The sequence below is a fragment of the Anabrus simplex genome, chromosome 1 (assembly GCF_040414725.1).
Source record: "Anabrus simplex isolate iqAnaSimp1 chromosome 1, ASM4041472v1, whole genome shotgun sequence".
Taxonomy (NCBI): domain Eukaryota; kingdom Metazoa; phylum Arthropoda; class Insecta; order Orthoptera; family Tettigoniidae; genus Anabrus; species Anabrus simplex.
In genome coordinates this window covers 237,214,220-237,228,538 of record NC_090265.1, presented here as the reverse complement: position 1 = coordinate 237,228,538, position 14,319 = coordinate 237,214,220, and the positions used below count along the sequence as shown (strand labels likewise).

The following is a 14,319-nucleotide window of genomic DNA, read 5'->3' as shown; positions in this document are numbered from 1 at the left end:
CATACTTTGAGTAATTTCTCAGGCTTTATTCATACCACCACGTAGGTTAGTATGGGTCTTACCATACTGAGATAGGCTGATCGTAGGGCCCCTGATTTGAAGCCTTTTAGGTTCCTGCTAAGAAATCCCACGACTTTTAGCTTTTCGCCTTGCCTCCTCTGTCTGCAGGTTCCATTTCAAGTCTCTAGAAATAATTAATCCCAAAAGTTTGATATTTGCACACTGCAGTATTACATTCATATTTAATTCATATCTGTTCTCTAGGCAGTTTCTTGATCTACTTATCTTAATATATTTACATTTCTGTTTAGCCCATTCACGGAACACCATACAGATAACTTTTGTAGGTCTTTTGTAGTTTTCAGTTGTCTTATATATTCTTTATACTTTTATAGAGGACATTGTCATCTGCGTATTGTGCCATGTGTGCTGTACACATCCGGGAAGATCGAGCACAAATACGATGTACAGCAGGGGACCGATCACAGAAACTTGATCTACTCCTGATGGCACTTTGATAGGTTGTGACCATGCCCCTCCATATGCCACACACTTTGTTCGACTTTACAGAAAGGACCTCACCCACATCAATAATCTGCCTCTTAAACCGAGCTGTTCCTGTAGCTTTAACAGAAGTTGTTTATGTAGCACTTCGTCAAAGGCTTTACTCCAATCAAGTGACGGGCAGTCCACCTGAATCACATCTGGTTGATCCAAGTAACACCTCCAGTCATCAGCGACTTTGGTTAAGAAGTTTGCGCAAGAACTACCCGGGAGGAATCCATGCTGAGTATAGCCGATCAGGTCTCCCTCCCGCAAGAATTGAAACACATTTGTTGCTACTAATCGCTCCATACACTTACAAATGAGCTATGTTATTGCCACTGGCTTATAATTATCAATGTTATCTCTTCCTCCACTACGTTTGCACACTTCCATTCACTGGGTACACTGCCACTGTTAATTGATAAGTTGAACAGGCCGCACAAGGAGGGGGCTAATGCTTCAGCGCACTGCACTAGAATAATTGCAGGTCTGTTGTCCATAGTAAACGAGTTGCAGGGATTGCGAGCGACCTAGGCAATGTTGGATATGGACAACAGATAATGGTAAATGGGATGAAAAGTCAAGTTGTAAGTTTCACCAAAAGGAAAAGTCCTCTCAGTTTTAATTACTGTGTTGATGGAGTGATTGTACCTTATGAAGAACGCTGTAGGTACTTAGGTGTTAATATAAGAAATGGTCTTCGTTAGGGTAATTAACGAGTTTGTTAAGAAAGGCTACAGATCTCTTCACATGGTTATGAGAGTATTTAGGTGTTATAGTAAGGATGTAAAGGACAGGGCTTATAAGTATCTGGTAAGACCCTAATTAGAATATGGTTCGAGGCCCACACCAGAACTACTTGATATTAGAACTGGAAAAGATCCAAAGGAAAACAGCACAATTTGTTTTGGGTGATTTCCAACAAAGGAGTAGTGTTACAAAAATGTTGCAAATGTTAGGCTGGGAGAACTTGAAAGTAAGGAGATGAGATGCTAGACTACCAGGTATATGCATATGTCTTTTCCGGATTCACTAAGAGATGGCGCCAGCGAACAGTACGCAACGTATGAGTTTGACACATACATCAGTTTCTTCGTGTGACATTAACCTACCAACACACAAGTTGAGTCCACCAAACACTAGTGTCTGTGTTGTATCGTTCAGTGATCATGTCGACGTTTGTGCCTGTTGTGCCTGAAAAAGAACATTTGCGGCATGAATTACTTTCTTATTTAATCAAAAGAAAAAGGCTCTGGAAAGTAATCGTTTTCCTGTAGAAACATATGGTGAACATGGTCCATCGATTAGAACGTGAGCCATGGTTTCGACAATTTAAACGCGGTGATTTCAATGTGAAAGACAGTGTGCACTCTGGTAGATCATAAAAGTGCGATGACGAGCAATTGGAACTGAAGCCCAGCAAAACCGCTATTGCACAACGCTATCGCCAACAAATTATTAATTTAAATCACTCATTGATCGAAAGACGACCGGAATGGGCCAGCAGACATGGCAAAGTGATTTTGTTACACAACAATGCGCCATCTCACACAGCAAAACCAGTGAATCTAGAGAAATGGATTTCATTTTATGGGTCCGTATTGAACTTTGATTAAACCAAATAAAATAATATGCGAGTTATTCCACGTTTTCAATACAAATAAATAGTGTTATTAATGAAACATTTAATGGGACTAGTTTAGACCTATTTAAAGGTCATCTTCAGCCATATCACGTGTAGAACAAAGTATTTGAAACACAGTTGTTTTAAAGATGGTCTTAAAATCTATAAGTTTGACACAATGAAAAATTATTTATAGAATTTCCTGAAAACACATTTGTTGTAAGAAATTGTACCTTGGTAAAAAAAAAAAAATATACCGCTACCACCCTTTCTCACAGCATATGCAAGGTCTCCACTACTAAATGTGGCGCTGTACAAATTGGCTAGCTGTGACGAAAAAAATCTTGTGTGTATTTTCGCTAATAATTTTGTTAATGTTGAATGAAAATAAAGGAAAAAAATTAGCTGATAAGGCAACAGGGCTAGTACAAATTGCATTCTTTTAAATAAATTTCTACAATTCCTTGTTTCAGACAGCTAAAATGGAATAAAAATGTAATGTTTTCCCCATAAAGTGGGGGGGGGGCGACTGCCTCCCTTAATCGCCGCTACTGACCCTAAGTGTCATTGAGGATCATTGTTTGTTTAGCGCATGGCCTTTTAGTGCTGGGAGTGTCCGAGGACATGTGATGTATCGTCAATGATGCACACAGAATGCTGTCAACTTGCGTACACAGATTTATTCATAATTATTTACAAATTAAATACACATAACCTTAATCACTGCCGTCGCAAACAAAACACTTCACTCCGAAAACATCAACACATCACCGTCTTTAACAAATGCCTATCACTAAGCACATGCTACATGGAGATTGCAACCTTAAAACAATTGACTGCTTACAAGCATGTCATCCACAACTTGTGGTAACTCCAACTAAACAGTAACTTGTCTCTGCCATCAAGACCACATCTTTATATAGGTGCCTGGATGTTACAGTGTGTTTCAAAATAGTGTAGTGGATTACAAATCCTACATACAGGTAATGATAAATTATATACAGGTTCTTACATTAACGGAACTCATATAAATGTCTATATACAGTATATGTTTCATGACTTAACCTCACAAACAATGCGATCATCCGACTACATAAATACTAAATGGATGTAAATACTTCATCGCTGTTCATTACAAGTCATAATCGTCAAATAATAATTTGAGCTCGATACTTGCATAATTTACCCATGGGTGAGAGAATATTGTTTTCTTGTTATATCAGTTTATCACACTTGCGTCACATGTTCTGCTCACCTGGTGCAAGTCTTTCTGCTTGATGGCCATGTGTGACCTCCGCATCTGGATGCGATATTATGATGATTAGTTAGGGAAAGGGTGAAACTCCGTGTCGGTACATAGCCTACTCTTAATACCAATATAATGGTCCGTTATTGGACATAAATTTTCCAGCTAACTCATTCTTGGTTGCCTGCGTTTCGCCCTCGTGAGCTAAGTTAGGCTCGTCAGTTGGGACTTAGCACACCACCCAAGACGCAAGGCTAGTGCATACCGTGGAGGCCACTGCATAGGCTATTTGAAGCCACCAACAGTGCCAATGCACTACGAGAGCTATGTCTCATTTCCAAAAATAGATGCCTGCCTATGGGAATCAACATCTACATCATAGCCTACTGTTGTCGAATAATACCAAGGGGTTTGTTCAAGGCTTGATGTATCTATCCGACGGACGAATCGCTATCAACAGCGTCACATGACATTACTCCATATGAACACTGCAGATGGGTTTGTAACTGAATTCAGGCTTTTGGCATGCAATCTTAGTAATTAGAAATTGCATACCACCATCTCTCATGCCCTGCAAGCCAACATTTGGATGGTGAAAAGTTTTCCATGAAGGGGAATTGAGCTGGCTAACCACAGTGTCAGATCATATAGACTTCATGCCATAACGATCATGCCACCAGGTGGGCACAGAGGATTGTTCAAGACATGTTACCACCTTGCTGCACTGAAGGAAGACGGTTTAATTTCATGCAGCTTTACAGAATGTTAATTGTGTTTGGTAAAAACTAGCATACTCTTTTAATTCGCTCGAAAATGCAGCCCTCTGTGGTGATATTTCTAGGAAGCTTTACATTTCTAACCTGAACATAGTAGGAGAAACCTCATAAAAATTTAACAGATGGCCAGGATCTGATCATTATCTGAACCTAATCACTCATCTCTCAACGGCTACAACATGATAAAAACACAGCTCACCCATGTTGCTCGGCAAGGCGACTCGATGAATTCCAAGAAACGGCTATAACCATTACGCTATGGCATATGACGAGCAAGTACATTAAATCTTAAGAAACTATGTGGCAGCAGAGAGAATTGTTTGCCGAGGAAACTGCCAATAATAAACATCATTGACTATTAACAGAGAAATCTTCTTCCCAGAAGTTGGTTATTTAATTACCAACTGTGAAGACATTATTTTCCCAAGCTGGAATATTGATCACCAGGGTACTACTGGAGTCAACAGTATATAATTTCAAAATAATGCACCATAGACGTCGATCTCATTTTCAAACTATTTTTCCGCGACATGTGAATTGAGAATAGAAAACTTCTTATAAGAAACTCCAGTTTATTCGTTACATACCAGCTGAATTATTTTCAGTGTGCCTTACATCTTTCCTGAATACTGTTCTTGTAGATTTAAAATTCAGATACTTTTTGGTGATACAGTCCAGAAGTGCAGACATTGTCTTGACAATGGCATACAACAAAATTATTTAAACTAATTTGTTTGTCTACGACCTTAAATAAGTAATAATAAAACAGTGCTAGAAATTATGTAATAAAAATGGCTAAATATGTACATCCATATGGGATAAAAGGTCTTAAAATATGGAGTAAAATATGGATTACATGCATGCCACACAATAATCACAAAACAATAGTTCAACCTTCTTACATATAATTAGGCTTTTGTTTTAAGCTGTTGCTACAACTTCTTTTGTGTGTGGGGGAGGGGGGCAGATCTTAACAATTTAACGAGAATTTCCTATTTTCAAAGCAGTGGGTTACAAAATATTATTTTTATTTTGCAAAAGTGGAACTGCGTCTCCATATTGTCTCGTAGAAATGTTTGTATTCACTGAAACTCTGCTTAACATCATAAGAAGTTAGAGATCATTCTAAACCATGCAACATTTTCAGGGGATAAATCCAAATCTAGTTTTACACGTGATTCGCCACTTAAAAATTGCGCTGATTTTTCACATATCAGTTTAACCTGGATTCTGTGTTTAATATCACTTTATCGACTTCTCCAATCTTTCCACTGCAGCAGTTGAGACTTTCAGTTACTCGCACTTCTTTTACAATGGCAAGGCTTTTGGGCAGATTGGTTTCTGCTTTTGGGGAGCATGGAATGCTGTTGTGACACATGAGAAGTGTGCTTGGATGTAAGCTATGCCATTTTTTGTTGTTTTTTCACAAACAGCTGACTGTGGATTCAAGCAAAGCAGCGCTGTTGAGTCGAGTCTAAAATACTTAACACATTCTCAATGGCGTCATTGTTAACTGCATAGTGCGCCGCTGCTTATCAAGTTATGATTGTTTGGGTGGCTGTGGCATATCACGGCTCCTCCACTCAGCACTGATTCCACTCTTACACATGTTCGCCAATTCCAGTGCACAGATGTTCGCTGAATATTTGAAGGAGAGTGTACCTGTACATACATCGCGAACACACCATTTGGTTATCATACGGTAGGAAGTTAAGATAGAAGAAATACAAGTCATAAAGCGAACCCAAAAATCACTCCATAAACATAACTTCGTAAGTGTACGATGCAGGCTTATATACAACATCAGAAGCGGCTCCAGATTTAAGTGATGACTTGTTCTTCCTTAAAGTGTGACCGAAAGATGCCACGAGGGAGTCCTTTTTTTTTTTTTTTTTTTCAATCACTCACTGAAATCACTCTTGATCCTCATCCACGTGTCGTTCACTTTAACGTGCTGGGTGTCTGGGATCATGTATAATAGTTTGTGTCTGGTACAATTCCAAAATCTCCAGAACTAATTCGTTACTCCACTCGGATAATTTTTGTATTATCACCATTGAATGTGGACACGAGTAGGACGTCCCATTAGAACTCTATAAGACAAGATCGGCCAGTTCACTTCCAAATGTACCATATGTTCTTGTACATTGGTGTAAATTGTTGTAAAAAATAGTTTTTAAGAGTAGATTTAGTACTGTTAACCTCCTATATAGCTGAAAGAACATGTAGATGTTTTTTTACTTGACTTCAAATGCCGCCTCATTATCGGCATCATGAGAATTGATATCTTTGTATTATCTCGATTGGATGTGAGCATGAATTGAACGTCCGATTAGAACTGTAAGACATGATCGGCCGGTTCACTCCTCATATAACTGAGATGTTCTTGTACGTCATTGAAAATTATTATATATTAAAAAGATAATTGTAGTGCAGCGTCCACTTTGAGCTCTGACTTGGAGTTTAGAATTTATGGCTGATGTTGCCTGCAATGACAGGCAGAACCGGTATCATATGCTTAAACTTTAATGTAATGATTGTATTATAGTCTTAAAGACTTTAATGGTAGTATTGAATAGGTGGTTTTCAATAAATTAATTGTTAAACATTTAATGTATCAATTTAGTCTCCGAAAGGCTAATTTTCGTACCATACTCATTGCACCTATTTTCAAGTTCCAAGATATTAGACTGCAGGCTTTCTGCACAATCTGCCATTAAGATAAGTTGTCGTCATTGACCAGACTGCTTACTACATTTCCACTTAACTGAATCCCTCCCTGCCACTTTATACCTTTCAGCAGGTGATCCATGTAAACTATGAACAGCAAAGGTGAAAGATTACAGTGTTGTCTAACCCCTGTCAATACCATGAACCAAGAACTCATTCTACCATCTATTCTCACTGCAGCCCAATTGTCAGCATAAATGCCTTTGATTGATTTTAATAATCTATCTCTAACCAAATGTCCAGTATGGCGAACATCTTTTCAAACACAACTGTCTATTCCTCTCGTAATATTTTTCAATTACCTGGTGCATACTGAAAATCTGATCCTGATAGCTCCTCTGTGGTCTGAAACCACACTGGTTTTCATCCAACTTCCTCTCAACCACTGATCGCACCCTCACTTCCAAGATGCCAGTGAATACTTTGCCTGGTACTAATCAATGAGATACCTCTATAGTTGTTGCAATCCTTCCTGTTCCCTTGCTTATAGATAGGAGCAATTACTGCTTTCATCCAGTCTGAAGATACTAACCAACACTCTATGTTAATCTTACTATTCTGTGAAACCATTTCATCCCTGTCTTCCCACTATACTTCACCATTTCAGGTCTAATTTCATCTATTCCTACTGCTTTATGACAATAGAGTTTATTTACCATCCTTTCCACTTCAAGTGTAATTTCACCAACATCATTTTCCTCCTCCCCATGAGCTTGGTTGTTCGCGACACCACCATGAAGATTTCCTTTTAACGTTGAGAAGATTCTCAAAATGTTCCCTCCACCTGTCCACTGATTACCTGGGATCTATTATGAGTTCTCTTGAATTACCCAAAACACTGTTCATTTTTTTCCCCCTCCCTTCCTAAGATTCTTTATTACTAGGGCCCGGATTTTTAGGTTTTAACCTATTTTTTTTCCTCGCTATTTAATTCACAAATTTTGATATATTTGTACGTTTCACACTTCCTGGAGCAGAATGTGTGAATTTCATTGCATCTAAGAAAACCTAAATGAGGGGTTGACACCTAAAATAACCTAAATAGCTGTTTTACCTTCTTCAAATAAAGAATGTTATTTTCCCTACATTGTAAAATTATTTCCACCGCAATTACAAGCAGTAGGACGATGGTAGTTCATGTTACTACCGTTCAATGCAGCACATCCCATGCTTCCCACTACATATGTGATATCTGGTGGCTCCTTGATGCATCTGATAGGTTAGGAGGAATGTAAACACTTTCGTCTCCAGTCGTCCATAGAGAGTACAGCCTGCGGAGTGTGTGGTGACCGCTTCCTGAAATATTTTCTAACCGTAATTGCTGTATAGTTCCAGCTGGGGAACTTGGCTGTCTGCTGCTATTTACTATGCTGAGCACCTAGAAGAAATTAAAAATGTCGTCAATGACTTGGATGAAACAGAAGCTTCCTGCATGGCAAAGGCCAAGAAATCGCTCGAGTGCCCGACACTCGTTGCTTCCCTAGCATATATTAAGACATATTTTTGTTTTATACCAGAAGCTATTCTCCAGTTGGAAGGTGCAACCTTGCTACTCAAAGATTCCCTGGATATCATTGGTAATGTTTCCAGAAGAGAAATACCTGGGCCATTGGAGTGGCATGTTCTTCGAAGCTGCAGAAGATTCTTTGACGCAATCCTGGTTTTGAAGATATGAAAGTCATCAATTCAGTATTACAGGGTGAAAAGTATTCAGGAAAATTACCCTTACAACCTGCTGCATTAGCATCTATGTACTACGCTCGAATGCCGTCATGTTCCGTTGAAAGAACTTTTTCGTCATATAAGAATGTGTTACGTGACAACAGGAAATCATTTACGCCTGACAATTTGGGTATGTACGCTGTTATTTACTGCAATGCCAAAAAATAACTTACAAAGGAAACAGTACAGTGTATTCTCTGTGTTTTTTTATGAATATGACAATGTAAACTTTTGTGAAATACGTACATATATAAATTTTACAGAACTACGAAAACCAAAAAATATTGCTGCCTGGAGACAAAAACCTAAAATAACCTATTTTAAGAATTCAAAAAACCTAAAGTGAAGGTTTATGCCACCTAAAAATCCGGGCCCTATTTATTACTGTCCAGAAAGGTTTCTCTGCTGCTTGACCTAGCCCTTCCAGGTTATTACCAAAATCTTCCTACGACTTCTTTTTGGATTCAACTACTTTTTGTATCACGCTGTTTCTTTCATCTGCCTGTCTGCCTCGGCCCTTGTTTGGAGCCATTTCTGGTAAACCTTCTTTTTATGTTTACAAGCTGCTCTTACTTCATCATTCCACCAAGATGTTTTCTTTTTCCCATGTGTTCACACAGTTGTTCTTAGGCATTCCCTTCCTGTTTCTACTACAGCATCCCTGTATGCCACCCATTCTCTTTCAATATCCTGACCCTGCTTACTGTCCACTGTTCGATACTTCTCACTAATCTTATCCATGTACTTCTGTCTTAATTTCCTCGTCCTGGATATTTTCTTTACAACTAATCTCATTATTAGACCCGTATTGAACTATGTTATGATATACTAACAATTTGTTGGTTATTTTGATCCACCTCTTCAATACAAATTACAGTTTGTGTTGCTAAGTTGTAATGTTACAACACTAATTTACCGGGACATGTTTCGCTTTTATTCACAAGCATCATCAGCCTATACAATTGCCTCAAGGTTTGTCATATTTGGGCTGTTGTTACAAATTTCATTACATTGAATGTAAATCTAATTTCAGTGATAACAATATTTAAAACAAGAATAATATACACATTAAAAATTATGACAATATGATTTGCAATGTTAAAATGGATTAACTCTTAATTCTAAAACACATTGACGTCCAAAACACAGTTTTTACAATTTGAAAATTTGGCTAAAAATTGTTTGCAATGTTAAAATAAAATTGATTCAACTATAATTTGGCATTAAAATTTGAGTCATAAATATAAATATTGGATGTTAATATATAGGAGCCATAGTTTCTGGAGTGCGTTGGTTTCTAGAATACAGTAACATTTCAGTATTGAGAATTTTAGTTAAGAATTGTGCTCTCTAAATTATGTTATTTAAAAAGACTATAATTTTGCATTATGCGTGATTAGTCATGATGATAATCTAGAATTGAAGTCTTGAGTTCGTTGGAAAATGGCTTCTAGATTTGATGAGGCTTGCTGCTGCAGTTTGGCAATTTGATCAGAGGAAGTATTGACATATTTACTTCTTGTTTGTAGCGACCAGACTCTCCGTTGGAAGTTGATTGTTTTGATGTAAGTTATAGTTAAAAGGGGCATCAATCCAAATTTTGAGTACCGGTATCTGATTATGTTTCTTTCGATTTATGGAATGGAAGAAGCATCTGGAACAATGGAAATGAACTTAAGTAATATATTTGTGTGTGTGTGTGTGTGTGTGTGTGTGTGTGTGTGTGTGTGTGTGTGTGTGTGTGTGTGTGTGTGTGTGTGTGTGTGTGTGTGTGTGTGTGTGTGTGTGTGTGTGTGTGTGTGTGTGTGTGTGTGTGTGTGTGTGTGTGTGTGTGTGTGTGTGTGTGTGTGTGTGTGTGTGTGTGTGTGTGTGTGTGTTTTTTTTTTTTTTTTTTTTTTTTTTTTTTTTTTTTTTTTTTTTTTTTTTTAATGTGAGTGTTGATGTTGCAGCAGCAAGCCTCATCAAATCTAGAAGCCATTTTCCAATGAACTCAAGACTTCAATTCTAGATTATCATCATGACTAATCATGCATAATGCAAAATTATAGTCTTTTTAAATAACATTATTTAGAGAGCACAATTCTTAACTAAAATTCTCAATACTGAAATGTTACTGTATTCTAGAAACCAACGCACTCCAGAAACTATGGCTCCTATATATTAACATCCAATATTTATATTTATGACTCAAATTTTAATGCCAAATTATAGTTGAATCAATTTTATTTTAACATTGCAAACAATTTTTAGCCAAATTTTCAAATTGTAAAAACTGTGTTTTGGACGTCAATGTGTTTTAGAATTAAGAGTTAATCCATTTTAACATTGCAAATCATATTGTCATAATTTTTAATGTGTATATTATTCTTGTTTTAAATATTGTTATCACTGAAATTAGATTTACATTCAATGTAATGAAATTTGTAACAACAGCCCAAATATGACAAACCTTGAGGCAATTGTATAGGCTGATGATGCTTGTGAATAAAAGCGAAACATGTCCCAGTAAATTAGTGTTGTAACATTAAAACTTAGCAACACAAACTGTAATTTGTGTAAGGTGGATCAAAATAACCAACAAATTGTTAGTATATCACTGGATATTTTCTACGCTTATTCATTTGCAGACAGATTTTACTTTCTCTATCCTATGCCTAGAGATACTTAGTTCACTATAGATCAGATAGTGGTCTGTATCATCGAAAAATCCCCGAAAAACCTGTGTATTCCTAAGAGACTTCCGGAATTTGAAGTCATTTAAGATATAGTCTATTATGGATGTGGTACCCCTAGCCTCCCATGTGTAGCGGTGAATAGCCTTATGCTTGAAGAATGTATTCGTAACTGCTAAACACATATTAGCACAGAAGTCCAGCAGACGCTTCCCATTCTCATTAGCTTCCATAATTTTCCCACATTTACCAGTCACCCTTTCTTATCCTTCAGTTCCATTTCCAACTCTAGCATTGAAATCGCCCATTAGCACTATCCTATCCTTGCTGTTGGCCGTGACTACCATGTCACTGAATGCTTCATAAAACTTGTCAATTTCATTCTCATCTGCACCCTCACATGGTGACTACATTGAGACAATTCTCGTCCTAATTCCTCCAACTACCAAATCTACCCACATCATTTGCTCATTTATGTGCCTAACAGAAATTATGTTTCGTGCAATAGTATTCCTGATGAACAGCCTTACCCCATACTCTGCCCTTCCCTTTTTAACACCTGTTAAGTACACTTTATAATCTCCTTATCTCTTCTTCGTTATCTCTTCTTACTCGAATATCACTTAGTCCTAGCACATCCAGATGTACCATCTTTGCTGACTCAGCCAGTTCTACTATTTTTCTTTCATAAGTCCCATTGATATTGATAGCTCCCTATCGAATTCCATTTTGTTCGCCAAGTTGTTTCCAAGGAGTCCCTCGCCCGTCAGATGGGAGTGGGACTCCGTTACTCCCATAGGTCCGAGGCGTGCTTAAAATGTTCGGAGCTCGGTAAATTCATGAAGCAGGATGCTACCCTTCTTACACATAATCCAAGTGTTGAAAATTATCTATAAGAATATTAGAATTTTTTGCAGATAGGTGATAATGGATTGTTATATTAAATGAGATATTTTTATATTTCATTTGGAATTTTTTAAATATTTCTGGAAAACAGTACATATACTGTACGTGATGTAAAAGTGACTAACTGTTGTAACTTAGAATTGATTTTTACATCTTGTTCTGTGCTTCTCTTTCAAATTTTTTATTTTATTGCAGTTGATCTTAATATTTGTGGATTACTCCTTTATTAAATTTAAAGGACTGATTTTTCATTTTATTTAGGTGTCCTTACCTTCATCGAACTGCTGGTGATACTGAACGTCGTTATCATCTAAGATACTATAAGACAGGCATGTGTGTACATGACACGGATACTCGTGGATTTTGCGTTAAGAATGGTCCTCATTGTGCTTTTGCTCATGGGAGCCATGACTTGAGGCCAGCTGTGTACGATATTAAAGAATTACAGGTAAGCTGTGTGATAATATGTCTATAAAATGATATTCTCCTCATGGAATTCAGTAGGTTTCCTGAAATTGATGCATTTTTACCAGTAAGATTATGTGTGTGCTTTCTTTACACACTCATTCAATTTTCAAAATATTGTATTTTCCAACTTATTTGTAAAAGAGAATAGGAGAAAAATAATGTTCGGTGTATTAAAGCAGTTCACATTAGTTAAAAGTACATACTGTATTTATTTGTGTATATCTCGTATATTACACGCTAATTTTTAAAATGGAATAAAGAGAGAAAATTTGAAGCCCGAAAAAGTGCATTAAATGCATCAGTGGTCAACGTTGGGTCCTTTTCGCTTCACTTTCATAATCCCTCGGACAGTGAGCATGTTGAGCCACATACCCAGCAAAGCACATTCAAACTTTGATGTATTGTCCCTGTTTCTTCCTTCAAGGTAATTTGCCCCCGACTAACCAGCTGTTCTCAGGTGTGCTCAGTTTGAAGTATGATAAAATAATGCCCTAAAAATGCATACACCCTGGAATGATGGGGAACATGTAACTAATATGGACATGGTTAGGTCAACTAAAAGCTACAAATAAAGCAAGGTGAAGCATAACGTCAGTTTTTGGAGGAAAATCTGTTTTAAAATAAACAAGAAAAATATGAAAAAAGATGGCAAAAAGTATCAAATGATCCAAATTTTTATGTGACTCAGAATTTTTCTTTGAGCTTGATAAAGTCCATCTTGAGAATCAAAAATATATTACAATTATACAATGTATGCAGACACACATACTAAACATATTAAATCTTGAAGTTTCATTAATTTAGCACCGTGGGCTTGCGTGCTCACTGGCCAACTCTGTAATAATATCATAATCTGAAACTAAGAAATTACCATATAGACAATGAAAAATGAAATGTCATATGGCTTTTAGTGCCGGGATATCCCAGGACGGGTTCGGCTCGCCAGGTGCAGGTCTTTCAATTTGACTCCCGTAGGCGACCTGTGCGTCGTGATGAGGATGAAATGATGATGAAGACAACACATACATCCAGCCCCCGTGCCGTAGGAATTAACGAATTAAGGTTAAAATCCCCGACCCGGCCGGGAATCGAACCCGGGACCCTCTGAACCGAAGGCCAGTACGCTGACCGGTCAGCCAACGAGTTGGACACCATATAGACCATATAGACAATCGATCATGTCTGAACATCTGAAAGTTACTGAAATACCTTATCCTCGCAACATAAGAAACTCATTATTATTATTATTATTATTATTATTACTACTACTACTATTACTATTACTACAATTAATATATTATATTATTATTGATTTAAGCCCACTAAGGAGTGCTGATGACTAGTTCTTCCTCGATGCTCTTCTTCGTTCCCAATCTCTCTTGAGCCCTGCTGATAATTTCTCCTTTCTCTCCTGTGAAAGGGGCTTGCGACTTCTTGGGACTCTAGGTGGTGGGGTCCAAGACTATACCATAGCACAAAATTCAGAATGATCTATGTCAATGTCTGAAATCCCAGCCAAATCCAAGTCCTTGTGTACTTCATTAAGTCACAAGCTTCCAGTCTTCTAGCTTTTAACAGAAGATCTTCTTGGTAAGCCTGTTGCTGTCCATTCGTGGTAGGTGTTCGTAG

General features: G+C 37.4%; 1 protein-coding gene across 6 annotated transcripts in view; it reads left to right on the top strand.

The window, feature by feature from the left end:
- Positions 1-14,319, top strand: part of unk (RING finger protein unk) — a 337,167-nt gene that overhangs the window by 25,179 nt on the left and 297,669 nt on the right. For all 6 annotated transcript variants that reach the window (XR_010861738.2, XM_067158929.2, XM_067158953.2 and 3 more), the window contains one exon: positions 12,484-12,670. Coding sequence is in view for 5 of the 6 variants with exons in the window: in XM_067158929.2 (XP_067015030.1) it covers positions 12,484-12,670 (187 nt within the window). In the remaining variant the exon portion in view is untranslated. The remainder of the gene's footprint in view (positions 1-12,483; positions 12,671-14,319) is intronic.